Source organism: Sciurus carolinensis, chromosome 12 (assembly GCF_902686445.1).
Source record: "Sciurus carolinensis chromosome 12, mSciCar1.2, whole genome shotgun sequence".
NCBI lineage: Eukaryota > Metazoa > Chordata > Mammalia > Rodentia > Sciuridae > Sciurus > Sciurus carolinensis.
Window position 1 is genome coordinate 23,861,774 of NC_062224.1, and position 15,659 is coordinate 23,877,432.

The following is a 15,659-nucleotide window of genomic DNA, read 5'->3' on the forward strand; positions in this document are numbered from 1 at the left end:
GACTGGAAAATCTAAGATCAAAGCACCAGAGATTCAATGTCTGGTGAGAGGCTGTTCCTCATAGGTGGCGTCATCCATGTGTCCTCACATGGTGGAAGAACAAAAAAGGGCAACTCTTTAGGGCCTTCATTATTGGAGCATTAATCCCATTCATTATCCTTATGATCTATTTATCTCCCAATGGCCCCAACTTTTAATACCATCCCATTGGGGATTCAGTTTCAACACATGAATTTTGAAGGGTCACAAACATTTCTTTCAATTTGATTACTATCTAGTGCTTTTGTTTTTATTTTTTGTTATAAATATTTTTTCCTTTGAGGTGTGAAGGACTCATTGCAACATTACTGGTAAAGCATGTCTACTAGCAGTGAATGTTCTTTTTTGTTTGTTTCACTGTATTTCTTAATTTTTCATTTTGAGGGATAGTGTTGTTGGATATGGAATTCCTTCTTGACAGTTTTATATTTTTAGCATGTTCAGTATGTCATTCCACTCTCTGTTGACCTACATACTTTATGATGAGAAATTAGCTGTTAATCTTATTGAGGATCCCTTACACATAATAAAATTGCTTCCTTTTTCCTACTTTCCATATTCTTTCTTCTTTGACTTTCTGCAGTTTGATGATAGTGTTTCTAGATGTGGATCTCTTTTTTGCTTTACCTTATTTAGAGTTTGTTAAAATTCTTCAATGTGTAGATTCATGTCTTTCAAAATTAGCCAATGTTTCTTCAAATATTTTCCTTTTTGAACTCTATTATCATATATTTGTACTCCTGGTGGTATATGGTGGTATAGTTCTCTTCGTTCTGTTTATTTTTCTCCACTTTTTTTCTTTCTGCTTTCCAGATCATGTAATCTCAATTGGCTTATCTTCATGTCTGCTGACTATATCTTCTACCTATTTAGATCTGCTGTTAACAATCTTACCTGGAGAACTTTTCATTTAAATTATTATATTTTTCAACTCTAGAAGTTCTGTTTTGTTCCTTTTAAAAATTTTAACCATTTTGTTAATGTTCTCAATTTGGTGAACCATCATTCTTTTTTTTTAGTTCTTTATACATAATCCTTGAGCATATTTAAAATAGTTAAAAAGTCTTTTTCTAGTGGGTCAAACATCTGGACTTTTTCAAAGACAATTACTATTAATTTTTCTGTGTATGCACCAAAAATTTCTGGTTTCTTTGCATTTTTTATAATTTGGGGAGGAATGCTGGACATTTTAAAAATATATAATGGTGACAGAGTCTCTCAGCTCCTCAGAGTTTTGTTTTTACAGCTTGTCGTGTTTGCTGCTATGTCTACTGATTCTTACTTTGTAAAGTGTTTATTTTTTGTTGTGTGTGGTCCCTGGAATGTCTGCTTATTAGCTCAGTGGTCAGCTGATGATTTGGCAAAGATTCCTTATATATCTAGAACCAAACAATACACACACACACACACACACACACACACACAAACACTAACACATCTTCTAGTCCTTGCTGGTGGCTCTGGGTATATATTGTATCATGCCTTCAATGTTCAGCTGGCTAGTGTCTTATTCCCTAGTCTTTCTTCCTAGACTTTGTGATGTATCCATTGTTTGCTCTGACATTATTCTTTGCCCAATTTAGCACCATCTAATGTTTCCCTTTTAATGTTTTTAACCACTGCCCTCTGTACCCTAGTAGAGTTCTGAGTTTGGCAAAGTAAAGGCAACCCTTTTATACAATGTCAAGTTGCCAACAGACAGAGCAAAACAACCACAGTTTTTTGAGAACAAGGTCACCTCTGCTCCCTCCAGCACCAGAACCCTCACCAAAAACTTGGTTGGCAGCTTCAAGAGCATTACTAAGAATTAGCACAGTGCTAATTCTTATGTGCTTGCCTGATTGCTGTAAATTTTTATTGGTTTCCAGAGTTCAGTTAAAGTTGATTCTGACAGTTTTTGCCAGGTTATTCACTGTTTCTTTGGAGGGTCAGGCCCTTAGAGTTTTTCTATCCTGCCATATCACTGACGTTTCATCCCGTTGTTTCAATTTTGAGAGCATGTATTACTTTAATTTTTTTTTAAGAGTGACAGTATGTTTTTTTTGTTTTGTTTTGTTTTGTTTTTTTACAGAGGTTATCTAAACGTTAAGATCATTCATATTGTGCTTACCAGAGAACTAAGTCACATTTAGAAGGAAGAGAATCCTGGCAAATTAATCCAGTAGATCTCTGATATCAACAGTGTTAAAAATGGTTAACTCAGTCATAGCTCTGTCAAAATTTTTTCTCTACAAGCCAAAGAGATAAAAGCTTTCTGCTGAAGTTGCAAGTTGAATGTTCTAAGATTCAAATCTAACAGAAAGTGATGTGAAGTGTGTTAGAGAAGCCAACGTGTATCAGTCTTTACCTTTAAAACTTCCATTGAGAGCCAGGTGCCCTATGTATCCTATAACCCCAACTCCTCAGGAGGCTGAAGCAGGAAGATCACTTGAGCTGAGGAGTTTGAGAACAGCCTGGTCAACATATTGAAACCCTTTCTCTAAAAACAAAAACACAAAAAATTTCAATTGAACATTTTCACACTGTTGTTATGAGAACATGCTCCATATACTTTATCCGATTGATTAGAATGTTGCAGTTTTTCTCACTGCCTTCCCAAAGCAGTGGCCCTTTGTGAAGTTATTCAACCCAAATTTGAAACTAAACAGATAACAGAGGGGTCTGAATATGAAAAAGAATTAAGTATTTTCTGTGTTTGAATTCTCTTTTCATCTATATGCAAGCACTATGTACTTGAAAAATTACTTAAGCTCTCTCTCTCTCACCTCATCAGTAAAATGGGTCCAATAATAACTGTACTTACGCCATAGGTTTGTTATGTGGATAACAACAAGTAAAGATTCATTAAGCATGTTACATTACATAAATACGTCAGCTAATTTGATGTACAGCTTGTCTAGAGTGTCTTTTTAGATAGAAACATCTCTAAGCTTTTCAGCTGTGTTCACTTAGAAAAGAGCTTATTGGTGAAATAACTCTATTGGTTAAGAGGAAAATAGCCAGGCAGGGTTTTTGTGTAGCCTGAGAGGTCAGTTCCTTAACAGAAATTGTCTGTATACATGAAGTTGGTGAACTGCATCTTAAAATGTAATGGTCTGAGACATTAGGAGGATAGGCCAACATAGAGATAAGGCTATAAAGATGGGAAATTACAATTAATTAAGGCACTTGGTAGCTACTGACATGTTTGTAATAGGAGAGCCGTCTGGTCAAATTTATATTTGGAGTACATACTGTGGCAGAAAAATGGAGTTTTGGGTCAGAATGGCAAGAATGGACACAACAAAAGTGGGTGACTATAGTCATTTTTATTTTTAAATAAGTTATATATGTTATATGATTAGCCTATATGGATTTTTTAATAAAAAAGATATAGGAGCTCTTATTTTTTGCAAAAATCTACTTTTGGAGTGATTTTCTCTGTTTTACAGTTTTAATTTAATAGAATTTAAAAATGAAATTTCAATTAGAGAATGGTTGTTCAATTGACACTTGGCCTCTGATCGACAAAAAGATTCATCACACATTTCCATTAAATAATAATCCTTTTCTACCACAGATTACTATAGTCTAATATAGGGAGCACATCAATTTCATTTAGCAAATTAGAATGGAAAATAACAGTATTACCTACAAAACTTACTCTGCTAATTTTCGAGCTCCTCAGCCCTCCAGTCACAAAAGTACTAACACCTAGAGAAAGGTAGTAGGCAGAAGTAACAAACCTCAGAAAACTGGTGATGAAAATAATAGTTTATAAAAGGAAATCTTAGCAGATTAAATATAGTCTTCACTTTATCTTTCTCCAACTCTGTTTATTTAACAACTGTTTAATCTCACTATAAAAATCCTTATTTGTTTGTTAGTCATTTAAACTTTTTATAAGTTGTAAGTTGTAGGAATTAATTGAACAAATAGCTATCAAATAAAAGGTAAAATTTAATAAGCAACTTTATTATCATTTTACCTCATGAATATGTTATTGAAATGTCTTTTAAACTTAGTAGAGATAAAATTTTAAATCCCAGTGTGTTCTTGTGTTCTTTATTTGTGTATTTTATATTAGCCATGTAGAATGATGTTCTCTGATTTTACTTGTGCACACAAGATTATATAAAATGTAATTTTAACATTCACTTAATCTGAAGTACTGAACCAAGTGACCTTTAAAATATATTTAAACTATATTGGTAATACACAAGTAGTGGAAAAATTTATTTCTGCAAATACTGGGGAAACTGGAAAACACTGAAAACATAAAACTGAAACATTTAAGTACAATATATATAACTTTTAAATTATAATTTTTGGATAAATGCAAATTTAACTGCCTTCAAATAGGCATACTTTTTGACATGTGAAATTGATATTCCATAAATTGTTGCTGTATGTTAAATTCCATATAAACAATAAAAAAACTACATATGGTAAGCCTGGGATTCAGAAATTGGCTTTGAGATTCTCAAATAAATAAAGACCTTCTTTGAAGGCATACAGATGTATTAATTTTTAATTTGCTTCTTTTTGATCTCTTAATTACTGAAAAAGATTTATTGGTTAATTTTAGGAAGGCAAGTGTTTGAAAAGTTTTGCCAAATACTGTCTTCTTTAAATGACTGTATGGTAATGAAAAGTTAAGAGGAGAGCCAAATTAGATTGAATAATTGTTCAGTCATGTGGGTCAGGCTAGCTATATAGCTGGGTTGTTAGACTGATTGCTCAAATTACATTGCCTGGGGTCCTGCACTTGGTTGGCTGTCTTCTCAGATCTTAACAAGGTTCTGGGAATTTCTTTTTCTGACAAAGTTTGCTTTGTATTTCCCCCTCCCCCTACCACCTCCAGGATGCTTCATCTGCAGACATCAGAAAAGCATATCGTAAGCTTTCACTGACTTTACATCCAGACAAGAATAAAGATGAAAATGCAGAAACTCAGTTTAGACAAGTAAGTAAAATATGCCTTTATATGTGTATTGTGACAATTGTATTAATAATTATATTTATGGTTGAATATTAACATGTAGAATATTTCCATTTAAAAATAAAGTAGTAGTCTAAAATATAACAATTTTATTCCTTTTTTAATGAAATAAGTTTTTACCAACATTTTGTAGTTTCAGACTCTCTAAATGCTTGGAGGGTCATAATTGTCATAATTTTCTTGTCTAAATTATAGCCTTTGCTTTTAAAAAGCATATTTTAAGATAAGCTATTACTTCTTTCACAAAGATTCGTTTTGACCTCAAGCATTTTTAACCTCTGAAGGTGCTACCCAAAACATAAAATGTTACTTATAGTTAAGATTTTATCTGTTTATTGCACTTATGCACACATAGGGGTTTCTGCATGTACATTATAGAGCCTTCACTCTCCTATGTGTGATTTCTTATAGTTGAGAGTATTTTTATTTTAAAGTAATGCTTCTGTTTTAGTTGGTGGCCATTTATGAAGTTTTAAAGGATGATGAACGAAGGCAGAGGTGAGTGTTCATTTGTGCTTCTGAATTAAGATATAATTTCATGTCACATCTTCTAAAAAGAAAGAATTAAGTCATAGTAAACATTTTATTTAAGTTAGTATTCTATTTTTCATTCTTTCCAAGAAATGCAGTGTTTTACAAATGTATGTTTATAGCAAAGTTAATTTTTGTTGAAATGTTTACTAGTTTGAATCAGTACTATAAACATGAAGATCAAGAGTCATGACGTTAGCAAGTTCCGCTTCATTAGATAAGATTTTTAACATGGGTGTTTATGCCCTGGGAAATACAAATACCACTTGATTCCAAACAAATGTCCATTTTGTTTGATGTATCTGTAGTAGCTCCTATCTGATCTGTGGTTGGTGGTCTTCCCTCCCCCATTTCTTAAATGTTTAATGTTAGCCTGTTAGTGATAGTCAAATTAGTATGCTTTCTTGTTGTTTCCTCACTCTCAAAACAACCAAATTTTGAGTGAGAAAATGACTTGGATAAATCCATAGAACATGGAAGAAAAATATTCATGCCTTTCTCCTTTCTTTTGCCTTCTTCCCATCTCTTAATTCTGCTCAAGTTATTGTGTTTAGAGTTAAACCTCGAAGAGGAGGCAGCCTCTCACTCTGGGACTTTCAAAAGAGAGGTAATACACTTATATAGTGGCTTATAGTACCATCGACATAAGAGATTGCAGAGAGGCCCCTTTCCTTTACTCTCTACAAATTGTGTGCAATGTAGATACTGTTGTGGGCCTTGGAAGTTTAATAAGTCAGACTCACAGTAAGTTATACCTTTTAAATAATTCCTCAGGGGACACATGCACACACACAACTGAAACAAAAGGCTCACAAAACACTATTGTATTTGAAACAGACTTGATTTTTCTATTCTGGCCTGTCTAGTCCCCCCACCCCACCAAAGCTGCTTTGGTTCACAAAATTGATTTCATGAGACATGGGCCACAATCCAAAATTTGAAAATGCTGCCCTATGGTTAAAAAAAAAAAAAAAAAAAAGTACTTAACAGCATTAACAACAACCAGATAACCCACCAACCCCAAAACCCAGGTATTTGAAATATAAGCCAGCCTAAATATTTGTATCTGTCTGTGGTGCTAATGCATCTTAAAAACAACCCTGATGGTCTGGGGCTGTAATTCAGTGGTACAGCGCTTTCCTCGAATGTATGAGTCACTTGGTTTGATCCTCAGCACCACATAAAATAATAAATAAATGAATGAATAAAAAATTTTTTAAAATCCTGAGAATAAACTATGGACATTTGAGTCTTTCTTCAAATGTATTGTCCAGAATTATTCTATATCCTAAAATGTTAGCTATCCTAAAATGTTAGCTACTACTCTTGTTGTCATCTTAACTTTTTAATTTGAATACCTCCTCAGTTTGTCAGATTGCAAAGGAAGGATTCAAGATATTCTCTTGAAGTATTGTTGGCTTTATAATAAGGGCTGGCATTGGTCCAGGTACCATAGCCGACATTCCTTGGGTTTGAGATAATTTGTAGTGTTGAAAGAGTCCTAAAAGTGTGTTGAAGGAAGTGTTGGTCATTCTGTGCACATTTTCTAGTTAGTTTCTTTCAATGAGCCCCTAGTTTCGTTTTACACATTAAGAATGTGTCTGTAAAGATAGCTTTATTTAATCTTCCAACATCTTTGGCATCAGATTCTGTCTTTCAGTTTGTTTTTGTCAATAAACTGTAACAATGTCTTTTAATTACTGAAATTATTTGTCTTTCCATAGGAATCACTTCCTATGTATAAGTTGTCTTCATTAACATAAACTCATCTAACATTATCTCTCTAGGATTAGTTCCTTCTGCGTTTATTTTAGAGTGGTGGTAGAAAAAAAATGAATCTGACAGTTACACAAACAGCTGTAGTATTTATACCCCTTGAGGCACAAGTAACTCTTTGGTAACTAGTTTTCCTTGAGGCAAAAGTCTTAACTAATCAAGCTGAGACTCATTCCTCTAAAGCTTATGCCTGAGGCCAGGTGACCTGTGAGTATTTAAGTATATGGGAGAAAGGCATTGCTGCAGACAGTTGCCTAATGTTCATAATTCCTTAAAAAAAATAAAAGAAAGAAAGAAAAAAAAGAACATAATCAGCTTCATCTTCTACAGAAGATTGTCTCATATTGGCATTAAAAGTATTTTTGATATCACAATTGTTTATCATAAATATTCATTAAATAAGTCCTTTTACAAGTATAACCTTTCAGGGCTGGGGATATAGCTCAGTGACAGAACACCTGCCCAGTATGCACAAGGTGATGGTTTTGGGTTTATCCCCTGAACACACACTAAAAGTAATCTTCCAGGAATTTGCAGTTTGAAAAATTGTCAGATATGGGGTTTTTTTTGGTCGTTGTTGTTGGTGTTTTTTTTTGTTTGTTTGTTTGTTTTTCTTACATGTGCAGTAATCAGGTATGTTATCTACATTTGGGTGGAAAAGGGAATAGAAATGAAATAAGTAACAAACTGTATAATGTTTTTAAGAAAAATGCAAGTTTTATTTTCTTTCATAACAGTCTTATTTAGGTGTAAATTATGTATCATGAAAGTCTTTTACTTTAAGTTTACAACTCAAAAAAGTTTACTCAAAACTCATTGCAGGCATTCTTGTCTCTGATCCCTACCTCTGGGCAATCACTGATCTACTTTACATGACTGTAAATTTGTCTGTGCTACTCATTTCATATAAGTGGAATCATGTAGTATGTAGTCTTTTGCATCTGGCTTCCTTATAGTAAAATAATATTTTTGAGGTTTTTCTGTATTGTAGCACATTCCAGTAGTTAGTTCTTTTTTATTGCTAACTAGTATTCCATCGTGTGGCTATACCACATTTGTTTATCCATTCACCAACTGGACCTGTGAGTTGTTTGTACTTTTTGGTGATGTTAAATATTGCTGCTATGAATATTCATGAATAAATCTTTGTGTAGACATACATTTTCATTTCTTTTAGGTAGATTCCTAGGAATGCAATTGTGAATAAACTTTTAAGACCCCTATGCTTCCAAAGGCATGCACTATAGCTGAAAATAACAGATTTTACTAGTTAGTAGTGTGAGGAAACCTAGCATAGTAGCCTTTCTTAAACTTCTTACATAACTTACTTATTTTGGAGAATAGTAGCTCAGCTTATTCCAACATAAATTTCTATACGAGTGCCCTGAGTTTAGCTAAGAGTTGGGTACCAACCAGTCATTATATATATATAAAATACTTATATATAACTATATATAATTAATATGACTAAAGTACAATCTAGTTAGTTACATGTATGTCTATACACACACATACACACACACACTAGATTGTGCTTTAGTTATAGTAACATAATTTACTTTTGTTTAAAATCTATTATAAGTTTTAACCAATATTCTTTTGCTAATCCAATTATGCAACTTAAAGTTTCTTTTTGTCTATTTTGTTACTGTATTTATAAAAGTTGAATATATTTTTTAGTTTACTAAATGAAATCTTGTTTTGGTTATAGTGCAATTGAAGTATAGTTATCAGCCTCGGTTTGCTAAAATTTTTATAAGTCCATTACCTAGATATTGTCATTTACTTACAGATATGTTTAAATCAAAATAAACATTAATCTGAAAATAAAAAATCTTATTTTAGAACCTTATGTAATTTGAAAATATGACACATATACAATGTAGAAACTGCTGAGTACCACAATTTTTAACATATATGTTATATGTGTTAAATATACATATACATGTGTGTATGTATATATATATGTATATATTTAAAGAAAGCATAGGATCAATTCATTTTGTCTTGTTTTCTGTTTGTGATCTCTCTATGATTAACTTTTACTGGAAGGTTTGAAATCTGACCTAAATTAAAATTATGTTGTTACTGTTTTAAGCTAAAAATTCAAGCTTTATATGATGGGAAATTCACAATTTAGGCAAGTGCCAGAATTATTCATTTTCATAATGCACAAATTTTCTATTTTAGTTACATAACTACTGTTGTTTCAAAATGTGCTGATATTTTTAATTTACATAAGTTTTCCTGATGGTAATTCAAAATTTTAAGATTTTACTTGTTTTCTAGTATTTATATTAGGCTAAATATATTTGATGAACTGTGGGTTCTGAATGGAATTCACTAAAGATTAGACAAGCATTATTTTATGTTTATCACATGCATTTTAAGAAAATCAAATGAAATAAGCATCCATTAGATCATATGTTGGATATGTGAAATTGATTAATGTTTTTATTTTGAAGGAAATACCTTTACACTTATATGACTTTTTGCATTAGTGATATTTTTATCATAGAGATTTGTTTCTGTGTATCTTGTAACACATTTGTACATTCTTTATCTGGTTTTCACACATAATTAAGAACAGTTTGTATCAATCTCAATTACAGGGTATTTTAACATTGTTATGTGCTTTATCATATAAAAATATGATAAAGGAGTGTCTTATATTTTGTGTCGTTAATATGTTTTTCTTTAAATAACTTACGAAAATACAGTGCCTTTGTATTTTAAGAAGTATATTTGTCCTTTCAGTGTTCTATCAGTAAAGCAGTAATTTATCTTTTACTAGTATAAATTCTAAAAGGTGAATTATAATAAAAGCCATCTTCCCTTAAAATAACAGGTCCCCTAGGTCATAATGTTCATTGATAATAAAATCAATAGAGCATGATTCTAAGCTTAATCCTTGGACACTATTGTTTAGAGTGGCAGACCTAACCTAATAAATATCTGGTTGTATTTAATGTGTTCAGTGCATGAAGTTTTGTTACCTTTGAATTTGTGCACTAAATACAGTTTTTATGAGTAGAAAAGTAGCTGTTAATAGATACTTAGCATTTTCAGCAGTGATGATGATAAAATACTTGATAAGAAATTCTTAGCTATGAGTTCAGCCATGTATTTTTCCATTGAAGTTTAGATCTAAAACAAATTTCACATTTAGTAATGCTATTAAGGAATTGTCTCCACTTTCTTAGATGTTCTTCATCAATAATCTTACTTTTAACATGAAGTCATTTCATGGAAGTAATAAGTCATTTGCTGGAAGTAATAATTTTTATATTCAATTCTTCCATCCCCAATGAATCTGAAGCAAAATAAGGATTTAGAATAAACTTGAAATTTAACCTTCAGTGAACTTCATTTGAATGTTGTAATCATGTACTATACTAATTGAAACCTATTTACTTTTCCACATCTAGTTAGAAATGAGACAGTTTTTAAAAAAGATTTAAACATAAATTTTTAAGAACAGTAATGGTAGTTTTTTCTGAGTCATTATATTTTTATGTTAATAGTCAAGAATTGCTACAAATATTGAAAAAGGAGGATTTTTAGCATCAAATTTTTCTTGAGCCTGCTACTATACAACCATATTTTAATTTTTATACTCTTACATAATACACAGTTTGCATTTTTAGAGTTTAATGTTAATTAATTTCCTTTGTTTTCAATATTTGGTAATTCTGATCTAATAGTTTTATTAATAATCTAAGTTGATTTAATAGATGTTTTGAATTGCTAATAAAATATATTTCACATTAATAACCAGTGTTTTCTACAGAAAATAGAAGTTGCCTGTAATAGACCCTCTGCTTAATTTTTTTTAGCATATCTCCAAGGTATCAATTTAATAACTATCAAAGTAGCTACTGCCGTTGTAGCATTTAAATTGATTTACATGTCAAGACTGGCAGTTTAGCAGCTGCGCTATTATTCCTAGATCGGTCAATTTACTTGAGAAAAACCTACTACTGAGTTCTGCTGACCTGCCTGACAATATAGACCCTATTTCTATTCCTGTAATTAGGCCTGCGACTAACTCAGAATATTTTTAATTAAAATATTTTGGTCAATGTGTTGCACCAAATTAGGCCTTTCAGTGAAGATTTAATTCTGGATGTAGTGTGATTAGAATATTTAATGAGTTGTGTTCAATTAAGATTAACAGGTTGTGTGTGTTGAACATACAGTGTTTGTGTGTGACCATTTTGAGTTTCAACAATTACTTCTTATTTTAAATCTTAAAAATATTTGCTTTAATAACAGGTAAATTTAAATTCAGTTGAAATTTTATTTTAAAGAAATTTTTTGATGTTAAAAAATAAACTTTATCCCTATAGTACTAGGAAAGATAATTTAAATGCATTGCAAGGAAAGGTTTTTTTACCTTATTAATGTTCTTCCCTCCAGGGAAAGCCAAAAATAAGGAAATTGCCACTTAAATGTTTACAAATAAGCAGTTTTATTAAGAAATGTGACGTAAACATTGACTGTTTCCATATCCCTTTCTTGTTTTCTAAAGGAAGGTGAGCAATATAAAATCTAAAGTGCTCATTTTATAGCTTTAAATTTTTTGAATAAAATAAGGTATATAAGAATCACCATAGTATGAAGTTAGAACTAAAAACACTGACTAAAAAAATTAATCCTGAATTTGATTCAATTTATTTGTAATTTATGGTAATAAAACCTCTGATCTTGATTTTTCTCCCAGCAAGAGCCTTCCTTTTCTTGTGTACTTTTGTGGTGTGAGTTTTTTCTTGTGTACTTTTTGTGATGTGAGACTGTCTTAGATAGGTAGATCATTTGTAGCTCCTTTAGTTTAGATCCTGGGGTTCTTAAAACAGTGTATTCTTACTGTGCACCTTCTTAAAGGTTGTCAGCACTTGGAGCCCCATACAGTGCTTTGAATTCACTAGACATTATATACTGGTAAAATACATAATTTATGTTACCTATTTGAGAGTAATTTTTTTCTTTTTAAAGATAGATACAAATAAAGCATTTTGTTTTTATTTTAAAGTCTCCATGAATAACTGTTGTATTTGCTACTGTAGGTATGATGATATTCTGATCAATGGACTTCCAGATTGGCGACAGCCTGTATTCTACTACAGGCGGGTGAGAAAAATGAGCAATGCTGAGCTGGCATTACTCTTGTTCATTATTGTCACAGTGGGTCATTATGCTGTGGTTTGGTCAATCTACCTGGAAAAACAACTGGTAAGTATTGGTAATAAATCAAATAATCTGGCCTCCTTCATTTCATGTGGAATTTCAGACATTTTATTTTTCAAGTGATGAGAATTTCTATTTTCAACATATACTCATCATTGTAATAGTTTTATACTCAATAGTGATTTATTCCTAAGAAGTACCAATGAAATAAGAAAAATAATACTTTGTTTTTAAAAATATGGCACTCATTATAAAACAGAAAAGGTCTAAATATCTAGCTGAAAACTAGAAAGTACATGTTTTCTTAATTATCACCTTTTAAATAGAATTATTTTTTAATGTAAGATTGGTTCTTGAAATTTTTGTCACAGGTGCTTACATAATGAATGTTTACTTTAAAAACATTTTAACTAAATTCATAAGATTCAAGATTAATGAATTTTATGACTTCAGAGATTGGTTTATTAGAAAATTATTACATTTTTCTTGGTCTGAAGTGCTGTTATGCACTTTATTCTGCTCTGGGTTTTTATTTATATTCTAAAGATAATCAAACATATTTATCAGGATTCATGAATTAGCATCTGTTTACGCATTCCTTTTGAAGAGAAATTATTTAAAGTTGCGTGAATGAGAAAAAGTAAGTTGAATGCTTTTTCTTCTTAGAAAACTTTGATTGCTAAGGAGATGCACATGATTGACAGTGCCAAACTTCATGTGTGTTAAGGCCTGGATACCATTGACAACAGTTATTGTGAAAGATTGATGATTTTACTTAATCATGTTGGACCTTAACATACATTTGCATAAACGTCCCTCCAAAGTGTTTACTCTTCACAGAAGCGTCTTGATAACATTTGAAGAGTACGTGTTAATGATAACCTGTAACTATAATTCTTTCCACATTAAGGATGAACTGCTTAGTAGAAAAAAGAGAGAAAAGAAAAAAAAGACAGGCAACAAGAGTGTGGATATATCAAAACTTGGTGCTTCAGAAAAAAATGAAAGGTAGGAGTATATAAAAATACTTTATAACTTGAAACTCTTTAAATGTCTTTGATATGATTCAACTTCATATGTATACCTATTTCAGATATGCTCTCATTTTCTTCTATAATAGGTTTATAAAGACTAGTGAGCTGAAGTTTGTAAGACAAAATTCTAATCTTTAACAAAATTACTACAGGTTTTATTCCTTATAAAGTGCTCATATGTATATTTAATATAAACTCTCAAATTCTTATAGTGTGAAATTTTTGTACTGAACTTTAGAAACAAAATATTACTAAAAGAATCTATCTTTTAGCTCAGGAATGACAGTATATAAAGAGGCAGTGATATGCAGTACACTCAAAAAGATACCACCATTTCTTCTATTGATTCATAGAAAGAAATAAAGGGTTTAAATAGTTCACACAGCAGGACACAAACTGGATCAATGTGGGATGGAGATCAGAGACTACTCTGCCTGTCTTCTATTCTGATGACATCAGTGAGTAATGCTTCAGTGAACTGCAAATGACATTAATTTTTATGTATTGGTTTGTTTATGCTACAGTCTTTATAACTGGTTGTCAGCACTTGGGAACATTCTGCCTATGGTTAGTCTTTTATAGCTGAAGTAATCATAAGGTTTAAGAACTCATTATGCTGAAGTGATGAAAAGTCTAGGTTAGAAAGAGGATTTTTGTTTCTTTATAACTTGAGTATGAGTCTCCTTTCTCAAAATCTTAATCTAGATTTTCTTAACTTGCTATATATATTCAAGTAAGTATTGCATTTCATAATAGAGTAAGATTAAGTGATAACATCATAAGTATTTCATGCAATACTTTCATTTTTTTTGTTAAATTAGGTTTTCAAAAAAGAATTAATGATCTTTAAAAAAATATTTCCTAGCTTATTCTGTTTCACTGATTTGTTTGGGTTTTTCCCCTTTTAGATTGCTAATAAAACCACAATGGCATGATTTGCTTCCATGCAAGCTGGGAATTTGGTTTTGCCTTACACTAAAAGCCTTGCCTCATCTAATTCAGGTAAAAGGTACTTCTTTCATATCATATTAGATGCTTTCTTTTTAGTTATTCATGAAATAATTTAGGCCAATGTCTGCTATCTGAAAGCCGTTATACACATACGCTTCATAAGGTTGATTGAACTGAATGGTATTTTTATAAGTTAAACCGAATTTAAATAGTTTTAAGATTGTTTAGGTATCTATTTCTGTAATTATCTCTTATTTTTCCTTTTAGAATACCTTAGAATTCCAGGACACTGAGAAAAGGAAAAAAAAAATTTCTATTGTTAGGACAGATATAAAAGCAGTAAAAGTTTAATCTGCTATTATCATGAAAGGCATAACCAGAAAAAGGAACAGAACTCAAGTGGCTTATCACCTATTATTTTAATAGCATTTGAGTACATAATGTTTTTTTAAAAAGCCCTTTACATGAGCATCTGTATAATTATGCAAAAATATATATTGCTTTCCATTTTATTTGCAACTTTTAAGAGGAGTGAGGACGTTTTGTCTTCTGGTAATCAGAGTTTCTGTTTCAAGTTAGTACCCAATAAAATGTGGGTATATATATTTATATGGCAATTAGCATACAACATGTATTTTATTAAATTATTGCTTTTCCTAACTTTAATTATTTTGCTTACTTAGAAAATTCCCAACATGTAAATGTAATACTTGAAAGTAAATAAATACTTTTTACTGTAGAGATTTTTGAGGTTTTTTGAGATTATAATTTTGGAAGAGAAATGTTTTGCTTCAGCAAATAAGTGTGTATAAGCTAGAGAACCAGTTCTGCCCACTTTATATTTAGTTATCAGAACTGTCAATCTTAAATACTTACTTGTAATTTTAATCTAAGTAATTTGCAGTCATTTAGTTGGTAAAATTAACATGTTTCTTAGCATGCAGGGTAATTTGCCAAACAAGAACCAATATATTTTAGTGGCTTAGCTTTACAGTTTTGAATTGTTTGCCTGTGGTATCTAGACCCATCAGATTAAACAACTGTTTTGCTTCATCATAAATTTTTAGAAAATAAGAAATTTTACCAAATCTTTATATTCTCTTTAGGAACTACTTTCTTAAACTGTTTGATCAGTTTGAATTTTAAAGTTTCTATTACCT

At 31.1% G+C, this 15,659-nt stretch overlaps 1 protein-coding gene across 2 annotated transcripts in view; it reads left to right on the plus strand.

The window, feature by feature from the left end:
• Nucleotides 1-15,659, plus strand: part of Dnajc1 (DnaJ heat shock protein family (Hsp40) member C1) — a 194,350-nt gene that overhangs the window by 94,839 nt on the left and 83,852 nt on the right. Inside the window, exons 2-6 of one of the 2 annotated variants that reach the window (XM_047520377.1) lie at nt 4,883-4,984; nt 5,472-5,518; nt 12,394-12,559; nt 13,425-13,522; nt 14,457-14,550. In XM_047520377.1, coding sequence (XP_047376333.1) covers nt 4,883-4,984; nt 5,472-5,518; nt 12,394-12,559; nt 13,425-13,522; nt 14,457-14,550 — 507 coding nt within the window. The remainder of the gene's footprint in view (nt 1-4,882; nt 4,985-5,471; nt 5,519-12,393; nt 12,560-13,424; nt 13,523-14,456; nt 14,551-15,659) is intronic. The other variant, XM_047520378.1, reaches the window with a different exon arrangement.